We start from the raw sequence: 10,222 nt of genomic DNA on the forward strand, positions 1-10,222 counted from the left end.
AGGGAGGACGGAGTTTTGCTTGTCGCCCAGGCTAGAGTGCAATGGCGTGATCTCAGCTCACTGCAACCTCTGCCTCCAGGGTTCAAGTGACCACGCCTAGCTAATTTATTGTATTTTTAGTAGAGACAGGTTTTCACCATGTTGGCCAGGCTGGTCTCAAACTTCTGACCAGTTAATTTTTAGTAGAGATGGGGTTTTACCAGGTTGGCCAGGCTGGTCTCAAACTGCTGACCTCAGGTGATCCACCTGCCTGCCTCAGCCTCCCAAAGTGCTGGGATTACAGGCGTGAGCCACCACAGCCGGCAAAAAATTTCATTACTAAAAAACACATGTCAATTCCCTTTTTTTTCCTATAGCAACAACTGTAGTACATGGGGCTGTGATAGGTCCAAAACAAAACAAAAAAACCTCCCAAGCAGATCTCTTAAAACACTATTCTGGCCGGGCATGGTGGCTCACATCTATAATCCCAGCACTTTGGGAGGCCGAGGCAGGCGGATCACCAGGGTAGGAGTTTGAGGCCAGCCTGGCCAATATGGTGAAACCCCGTCTCTACTAAAAATACAAAAACTAGCCAGGCGTGGTGGTGCACGCCTGTACTCCCAGCTATTCGGGAGGCTGAGACAGAATGGCTTGAACCCGGGAGGTGGAGCTTGCAGTGAGCCGAAATTGCACCACTGCACTCCAGCCTAGGTGACAGAGCAAGACTCTGTCTCAGAAAAAACAAACAAACAAAAAACAAAACAAAAAAAACATAACCAACCAACCAACCAACCAAAAACACTAGTCTACTCTCCCCAGGCTCATCTGGCCTTACCTGTTCAAAGCCAGGCTCATTGTGATAGGGGTTCTCAGTCATCAGGGACTGGATAGAGATGAGCACGGAGGAGATGCTCTGGGCTGGGCTCCAGGCAGGTCCAGTCCATGTACTGTAAACACATCAGAAGGAAGGGAGGGTGAGGCAGAGACCTGGGGCCCGGCAATACCACCATAAGTGACTCACCATAAGTTTCTCTTTCACTATTAATACTCTGGAATTTCCCAGCCTCTGTCTTATGCTCATGTTCTGATTTCAGCAGAAATCAGTCAATTGCCTAATCCTCATATCAAGGGGGGCAAAAGAATAGGTAAAAGCAAGCTATGTAACTTTGAAGGGATTTTCTTTGTACTAGAAACAGTTATGACAATCAAAACAAAAGAAATTAGGTAAGCAATCAGCTCCAAAAGTTGTCTAAATGTTAATCTCTGTGGATCTCAAAGAGCTCGTTTATGGGTGGTGATGGAGTTAGTGAGGGGAGAGAGAAGTTGAACATAGAGGCAAACAGGTGACTGAAGTCATCTGGTTAGAGGCCATGTGGTGGGGCTATTGGGGATCCAGTTTTGTATCAAACCCCCAAGGACTGTCAAATTCTCTTAAGACTACATAACTCTACCTAAGGACAGGAAGAGAGTGCTTCCAGACAGTGGAAGGTGTGAAAATAATATATGGAAAACATTGAATACCAAAATTGCTCCTCTCTTTCATAAACCCAACCAAGTATTAGGGGTAGTGGGCAGCTTGGATGTTAATGACATTTATTTTTAGCTCAATTAATTGAAGAGATGGCACCGGAGCTGGAAACCAAACACAACCTAAGCCAGGACTGGCTTGTTCAAGTTGATTGCCCACTTCCCTTTCCCTGCGGTACCTGAGGAAAGCCCAAGTGACTAATGCCTAATGGTAGCTTCACTGGGGGCTACTCTTAAGTCTTCTCTCTTTTCAGCTTTGCTTCCCCAGAAACTCTAGACCTACCCCTCTCTGAAGCTTTACAACAGTGTCAACTCTCATTAAATTTATTTAGTCAGTGAGTCAGCCCAACATTGTTTTCTAGGTAGAGAGGGGAAAAAAAAAACAAGGCTGATAAAGCTAATACAGTCAACTAGGAACACCTAAGAATTTTCTTTTCTTTCTTTGAGACAAAGTCTCCCTCTGTCACCCAGGCTGGAGTGCAGTGGCGTGATCTTGGCTCACTGCAACCTCTGCCTCCCAGATTCAAGCAATTCTCATGCCTCAGCCTCCCGAGTAGCTGGGACTAGAGGCACATGCCACCATGCCTGGCTAATTTTTGTATTTTTAGTAGAGACAGGGTTTCGCCAGGCCAAGCTGGTCTCAAACTCCTGACCTCAGGTGATCCACGCGCCTCGGCCTCCCAAAGTGCTGGGATTACAGGTGTGAGCCACCACACCCGGCTGAATTTTCTACTCTGTGATTCTTTACGGCAAATTTTCAATTTCAGGACAGCTTTTCCTTGTCTACCTAACACACTTCTACTACTTTTACCCCACTGTCCTGTCGTTGGTATCTCAAAAGTTTTATATTGACCCAATGAGGGAGAGCCTACTCTGAGACATGCTTTCATGAACAAACTTCATACAGAAGCAATGACTAAATTTCTTTACCATCATGGGTTTTAGCCTACCAGCAAAGACAATTAATTAAGTACCCTAACAAGATGAAGTACTTCTTTAAGGACAGCCTCCTTTAAAGGACTTCTTCACTGCCAAAATCACAGCAGAACATATCCCTGGGTCTGAGCAAGTTCTAGAAAAATGAATCATGTCTCTAAGTTTATTTCAAACGCTGCCCTTCCCTCACACAAACCTGGAAACATGTTGGATAGCAGGAAAACAGAATCATCAGTTTGGGGGTACTTTCTCAACTTCAACCTGCACGTGTTCTCTGCCCCAGAGAAGTTCAGACCACTATAAAAAGACCAATCCAAAATATGCTAGAAGACATGTCCACACTGAGTTTTCAGACCCCAAAGGCAACTAAAATGGGAACTCTATGAAGCAAAACCTCAGAAGCATCCAGAAAGAAGATGCACTAGAAACTCATTTCATATATAATATGATTTCCACTGGGAGGCCAAGGTAGGTGGATCACAATGTCAGGAGATCGAGACCATCCTGGCTAACACAGTGAAACCCCATCTCTACTAAAAATACAAAAAATTAGCCGGGCACGGTGGCAGGCACCTGTAGTCCCAGCTACTGGGGAGGCTGAGGCAGGAGAATGGCAGGAACCCGGGAGGCGGAGCTTGCAGTGAGCCAAGATTGTGCCAGTGTACTCCAGCCTGGGGGACACAGCAAGACTCCGTCTCAAAAAAAAAAAAAAAAAAGATTTCTAATCTCAGACATTTGTCATTGTTAAAATACTATAATCAGGTCAAGCATGGAGGCTCATGCCTGTAACCCCAGTGCTTTGGGAGCCACAACAGGAGGACTGCTTGAGGACAAGAATTCAAGACCAGCCTGGGCAACATAGTGAGACACCTGCCTCTACCGAAAACAAAAAAAACCCAAAAAAACCCAAAGAAACAAAAAAAAACGAAATCGTAATGATCACCACCACCACCACCACCACCACCGCCGCCGCCACTGTCCTCAAAGCAACTTATTGTGAGACTCAAATTAAGATACCCCAAATCTTGAATGGCACAGACCTGCAGCCTTTCTCAACCTGTTCAGGAGAGAAAATAAGGCCTTAACACCCCAGGAGAGTGGTTCTGAAACTGGAGTATGCACCACAATCATCTGGAGAGCTTGTAAAAAACAGATTACTGGGCCGGGCGTGGTGGCTCACGCCTGTAACCCCAGCACTTTGGGAGGCCGAAGTGAGTGGATGAGGAGGTCAAGAGATCGAGACCATCCTGGCCAACATGGTGAAACCCCGTCTCTACTAAAAATACAAAAAATTAGCTGGGTGTGGTGGCACACACCTGCAGCCCCAGCTACTCGGGAGACTGAGGCAGGAGAATCGCTTGAATCTGGGAGGCGGAGGTTGCAGTGAGCCGAGATCGCACCACTTGCACCCCAGTCTGGTGACAGAGCAAGACTCCGTCTCAAAACAAACAAACAAAAAACAACCACCAAAAAACCCAGATTTTTGGCCCCAACCCCAGAATTTCTTTTGCAGGTCTAATGTAGGGTCCCAGAAAGTGCTCGGCTACAAGTTCCCAGATGCTCGGGGCCACTCTCTTAAGAGAACCACTTCTCAAAGGTTTCCACTGTAATAAATTAACTTCTCCCCTCTGCATCTACAATGATACTAGTCACATACCATCCTGAGGAGATTTGAGAAGAGTCACTCAATCATTTTCTGTAGTTCAGATGAGGGACTCCGGTTGATAAAGGCTGACCTAGAGTAATTATCTGCTAACAACCGACTTGGCTACTTAAAAGTCTCCTCTTACCCTAGAATACTCAAGCAGACTTTCCCATTGCGGTAGAAGTTGGGGTTAAACCTCACTGTGTTATTGCCCGTTGTCATCAGTTTGACCCGAGGTGGGTGGATGGGATAGTCGGGCGGACACCGAAACACGAACAGGAAGAAACCCCCTTCATAAGGAGTGTCAAATGGGCCTGTGATCAATGCATGAATCTGCAAAATAAAACCCCATCTCAAAATTGTGAGGTGACGACCCACCCCAACCCCTTCTGGCTACCCTCCACCTACTACCCACACCAGAAGCAGAGCCCATAATCTGGTACACATGTTCTACATCCTCACCATGCAGAAGGAACATCCTGTATTCACTCATACTAGTATGTATAGGTTTGGAATTTTAAGAAATCTCATTACAGTGGAATGACATCTTACTCAGGGGTTACTTCTAAAGTTAGAGCCCAAGGCAAAAACTGAACCTAGTCAAAATCACTCAAGTATCCCTTAAAACTCTCTTAAAGCATGTTTTTTGTGTGTGTGTGCAGACCTCCCTGATCAGTGTTACATATAATGGATAAAACACCACTGTGCAAAAATATAATATGCTTATCTATAAAATATAATCCTAGCATTTTTAATTTTAAGAAATCAACACAGATTTTGACTGAATATATGTTTGGATTTGCTCAGGCCAAACATGCATATGATGCAACCCCAACCTACATTTATGTGGCACGAAGGGAAAGTATGATGAAAGGAAACGAGAAAAGGGATTGGAGGCCACAGCCCTATGCCACTAACAGAGTAGAGTTAGGGGGTGTGATGGATGCCTAGGATATCTGCTTGCTTCCTCTGCAGAGGATCAAACCTATTGTGGAGGATGTGGCTCAGGCAGCACAAGACTCAGGGTCCACTCAGAGCCATTAGACCATCCCCAGAACCTTCCCCAATACTGTTGGTTAAAAAAAAAAAAAAAAATCAGCTGCCCTGAAAATGACACAATTCTCTTCCCCCTCAAACCATAATTCTAGAACAGGATTTCCCTCCCTGAAGGGAGGAACACCTGAACTGATTCAGTTATATTTCTTCTTCTACAAAGGCTCCTAAGCATTTAGGTCTGCTAAGAATTTGAATAGCAAAAGGAAAAGGATGTGGCAATCCAATGCCTAAGTCTATAGTTCCCACCTTGCCCTCCTGGCAAGACCCTAGGTCATATTCTGGTTCTCAGTCATTTGGAATAGTAAACTCAACCGGTCTCAACATGGCATCAACTCTGGGATCCCAGGTACTTGACAGAGGACAAGATGTCCCAGGAAAAACATTTCCAACCACATAAAAAGAAAAAAATAAGTATGAAGGGAAATCTATTTAAAACAACAAAAAAAGATACACCAACAATACAAAATCTGAATTTTTACTGTAAGAAATTTACCATAAGAAAACTATGTGTTTTAGTTAAACGGCATTAGGTTTAGGAAATCTGGTTTCTTTCAACATCAGTTTAACTGCAACTGCACTTCTGTGGGTAGAGCACTCAGTGACAGAGAAGCCTAGGTATCTATGCCAGAGAAATGTGACATTATGTACTAAGCTTTCTCTCTGTGTGGAGGACAAGAGAGGTATAGTCTTTGGGTGGAAGGGATATTTAAATGCAACCAGTAAGGACAGGATCCTGAACAAAGTCCTTTAACCACAAACACTTCAGTCAAGCTTGCCCTATCTCAACCTTCCCTACATCTGATTTATAGTACCATAGTTAACGTCAAGAGTAATGGGATGGGGGAAGAGCTGGGTAGTACAATGGATAAGGTGACTATATAATTTATTATCCAAACAGGAGCACTTTTGAGAGTGAAAGAGAGCCCTATAGTCAAGCTTCGACAACAGACATGAACTGGGATATTCCAAGCCAATCACTACCTATGGGGTACACTAATAACAGACACCTCTTCAAAGCGCTGCTCCACCTCACTATGTGACCTTGGACAAGCCATTTACTCTCCTGGGGTCTTGATTTCTTCATCTGTGTAATCAGAGAGGTGAGCTGAATAATCTCTTTTAGGCTTTTCCAACCTTATGGCCCCCGATTTCATAAAAACCCCCAAACTCCCATCAAGTTACATACCTTAGTCATGTCAACGGTATCAGGTACAACGAACATTCCTGGAGGAGGCTCCTTATAAATGGACATGATATCCCTGTATAACACCAAGAGGAGGTGGGGGAAGGAGTGAGGAAGGTGGGGAAAGGGGGAATCCCTTGAGCGGGACAGTTGTTATCACCTCAATGAGGCCAGGGTTTGAGAAAGTGGTGCTTGGTACCGCAAGTGTTTGTACTGTCTTGTTGGCTGAGAAATCCCAGCTGAGTACTTCTCAGGCAGGCAGAGAGCAAATTATTATCAAAAGGACATTGTTTCCTCAGGGGGAGGGGAGGGAGAGGGGGGAAAAAAAAATCAGAGATCCCAATGGCATCAAATGTCAGCCTGGAAGAGCCACTTTCCACTTACTCTCACTTCCTCCCACATGGCAATTCATTCACTCCCCACCTCCATGATTCTCAGGTACTACAGCTGAATGCTAAATGAAGATTTTTTAGTAACTGGAAAGGCATCATCAACTCCACTAAAAAACTAATTCTATAAACTATACAGTGGACCCTTGTTGGTAAAGGGATTGTATGAAGCAAGCCAGCCAGCAGGGAGTAAGACTATCATGGTGGTCTTCTTGCTCAGGGGACTAAGGGTAGAGATCTCTTCAGGCTGGGGAGGCACCCTCAGAAAGCGCTGAGAATCTCCCATCTGGAAGATGACATGTGGACTTCTATAGGAGATGAGAAGATTTCTGAGTCATATCTCACCAACTGGAATGGATCAGTTGAGAGTAAGGGGCTAAAGAAAAAATTATAGGTGGGGAAAAGTCTAGGGACTTGCTAGGGTGGGTAGGGACATAAAAAGGGCAAATAGCCGACAGAGCAGAGAAAAGTATTGGCCAAACTCAAAGGTATGTCAGCTAATTGGATGACTGAAATAGCTGAAGGAGGAAAAGAGTTGAGTGCTGAGTTTCAGTAAGAGGTGGCAACCCCTCCAGAGTTCACCTCCTGTGTCAGGCACTGTGCCAGGTACTTTACACACATTGTATTAATTTTTATTACAACCTTGAAAAGTAGACACAGTGACATGTGAAAGGACGTGGAACATGGGGAATAACACCTAAATGAAGATGCTTGTGATGGGGGCATGGGGAGAAGTCAAATGTTTCAGGATTAACAGCAGCTAAAGAGTACTACCCTTTTCTTATGCGATGGGTACTATTCTACGCGCTTTTGGAAAACATTATCCACTAAATGATAGGATCTAAAATCAGTCACCCAAGAAATAAGCACAGAAAGGACTTAGGCCTTTGTTCCTATATTTGAATTGAGTATATTTGCTTCATAAAAGTAAAACAGATGATCCAGGAAGGGTGGGGAGTGGGGGGAGGGAAAATACAAGAAAGAAGCTCCTGAGTGGGATATTACAATCCAGAGTGGCACTGGGGAAGTGGGGGGAGGTAGCCTGTGTTTCTGGAAGAGGCGAAGAGTGGACAGCTTTGGGACAGTGGAAAAGGGGTTCAAGGAAAGATTCGGGTGAGGGAGGCGATCTAGACCTGGGGAAAGGACTGTGTGGAGGGAATCTGAGGAAAACGGAAGATAAAAACAAAGGCTGGCTCGAGTCAGAGGCAGGGCAAAGGAAGGTAAGTTCGTCTGTTAGGAACGGGGCTCCAGAGAAGACAGGGGACCGATGGGTGGGGCCTGCGGGCAGCATCTAGCAAGGTTGGGGTGGGGAAGGGGAAATAGGGGCGGCGCCGAAGGCGGGAGGGGGTGTTACTGAAGCGCGAAAGGGTCGGGTTTCCACCCGGAGGTGGGAGGGGTGGGGGAAGGTGGCCGGAATGAAGACGGAGGGCTCACGGGAGGTTGTCGAGGGGCGGGGTCGGATCTGGGCACACGAGGCGAGGGTTGGTGCTTGTGGGGCTGGGGGTGGGGGGAGAAGGGACTTGGATCCCGATGCCCGGAGCTGGCAAGATTTGGGCCGTGGAGGTGGGCCGCCGCGAGGGCAGCGCAGCGGGTGGGGGGTGAGTTGTAGTGGGAGAGGGTGGGGGGCGGGGAAGGTCGAGCCCCGGAGCTCGGGGCTGGGGGAGGAAAAACCCCGGCTCACCGCTTGATCCGGAGTAGACACTGCGGCGCGGTGCGCTCGCCGTCCCAGTCGGAGCTGAGCGTGGGGTCCCAGTGGCTAAGGAGCGCGGCCCCGTGGGCAGCGGCCGAGGGCGGGAGCCCGGGCAGCGGAGCCAGGCCGCTCCCCGGGCTCCCGGCCCCGCCCGCTGCCGCTGCCGCCGCCCACACATCCGGCAGGAAAGGCGGCCCGAACCCGCCGCCGCTGCCGCTAACGCCAACAACACCAGCAACGCCGCTCGCCCCGGGGCCAGCCGCCCCGGCGCCCGCCGTCGCCGCCTCCTCAGTCGGACTCTCCGCCATCGCAGCTTCGCTTCCGGGACTACTCGGCAGCACGTCCGCCGACCAGAGCGGCCGCTGCTAGCGCCAGCTCCCGCACCACCGAGAACCGGGCCAGAGTGTCCCCACCCTCCGCTTCCACAGCCCAGACGGTGCTGGCTCCGCCCACCCCCGCCCCAACCAGCGAGAGGCGCTCTGCAAGAGCGTCCACCTACGGTCCTCCAGGACGGGAGGGGTGGGAACTAGCAGGCCGCGAAGGTTTTGGGCTGGTGTGGGTCCTGCGCTGTGCGGAAGGAGCGGGAGAGCCCAATTCAAGTGTTGAAAGGGGAGAAGAGAAGGGGGAGTGGGGGAGGAAGGGCCATATCATTCCCGTTAACGGCGGCGACCGTCAGACGTGTCCATGGTTGGGATTGGGGATCCAGCATCCTCGTGGGAAGCTCAGTAGAGAGGTTGACTCACTTTGGGCCCCTTCTCTGGGAAAGGCTCTGCGATTGATCCTCCCTGCATCTTTGTGCACCCAGGGCAGGATACCATTGCCCTTGCCTGCAACAGGACCAAGAAAGGACTCAACTTGGTTTGAAAAGCTACCTCTTTTAGAGTTTATTCAACATATATTTATGAAGGGCCTACTAAATACCAGTCACTGTTGCTAGTCTTTGTCATAGGGATAATGAAACAGAACTAGAGAAGCTTGGTGAAAGGAAGAAAAATCAGGCCTCCTGACTCCAAGCTTGGTACCTTTTCTTCCCACAAATCTTGGAATATACAGGAATCAAGGGACTGTGAGTGTAAACCCTGAGGATTCTTTGGGTCTTTCCTGAGATGTTTAAAGTGAAAAATAATCGGCCAGGCTCGGTGGCTCACGCCTGTAATCCCAGCATTTTGGGAGGCCAAGGTGGGCGAATCACGAGGTCAGGAGTTCGAGACCACCCTGACCAACATGGTGAAGTCCCGTCTCTATTAAAAATACAAAAATTAACCGGGCGTGGTGGTGCGCACCTGTAATCCCACGTACTCAGGAGGCTTAGGCAGGAGAATCACTTGAACCTGGGAGGCGGAGATTGCAGTGAGCCGAGATGGTGCCACTGCACTCCAGCCTGGGTGAAAGAGACTCAAAAAAAAAAAAAAAAAAAAAAAAAAAAGTTGGCTTTAGAGCCTTTTTTTTTTTTTTTAAGAGGGAATCTCGTTCTTGTCACCCAGGCTGGAGTGCAATGGCGCAATCTTGGAGGATTGCTTGACCCCAGAAGTTCGAGACCAATCTGGGCAACATGGTGAAACCTTGCCTCTACAGAAAAATACAAAAATTAGCCGGGCACAGTGGCACATGCCTGTAATCCCAGCTACTCGGTGGCACATGCCTGTAATCCCAAAGTGCTGGGGATTACAGGCATGAGCCACCGTGTTTGGCCTAAAAATTATTTTTTTTAGCAGACATTTATTTATTTATTTTATTTTATTTTTTCGAGACAGAGCCTCACTCTGTCGCCCAGGCTGAAGTGCAGTGGCCTGATCTCAGCTCCCTGCAACCTC

General features: G+C 47.9%; 1 protein-coding gene across 1 annotated transcript in view; it reads right to left on the bottom strand.

The window, feature by feature from the left end:
* Positions 1–9,392, bottom strand: part of UBE2Z (ubiquitin conjugating enzyme E2 Z) — a 20,048-nt gene extending 10,656 nt beyond the window's left edge. The window contains exons 1-4 of the mRNA XM_025361311.1: positions 8,400–9,392; positions 6,333–6,405; positions 4,236–4,423; positions 818–929 (exon numbers count right to left, since the gene is read on the bottom strand). Of these exons, the coding sequence (XP_025217096.1) occupies positions 818–929; positions 4,236–4,423; positions 6,333–6,405; positions 8,400–8,716 (690 nt within the window). The 5' untranslated portion in view covers positions 8,717–9,392. The remainder of the gene's footprint in view (positions 1–817; positions 930–4,235; positions 4,424–6,332; positions 6,406–8,399) is intronic.
* Positions 9,393–10,222: the final 830 nt, after the last annotated feature.

This window comes from Theropithecus gelada, chromosome 16, assembly GCF_003255815.1.
Source record: "Theropithecus gelada isolate Dixy chromosome 16, Tgel_1.0, whole genome shotgun sequence".
In the NCBI taxonomy this organism is placed as follows: domain Eukaryota; kingdom Metazoa; phylum Chordata; class Mammalia; order Primates; family Cercopithecidae; genus Theropithecus; species Theropithecus gelada.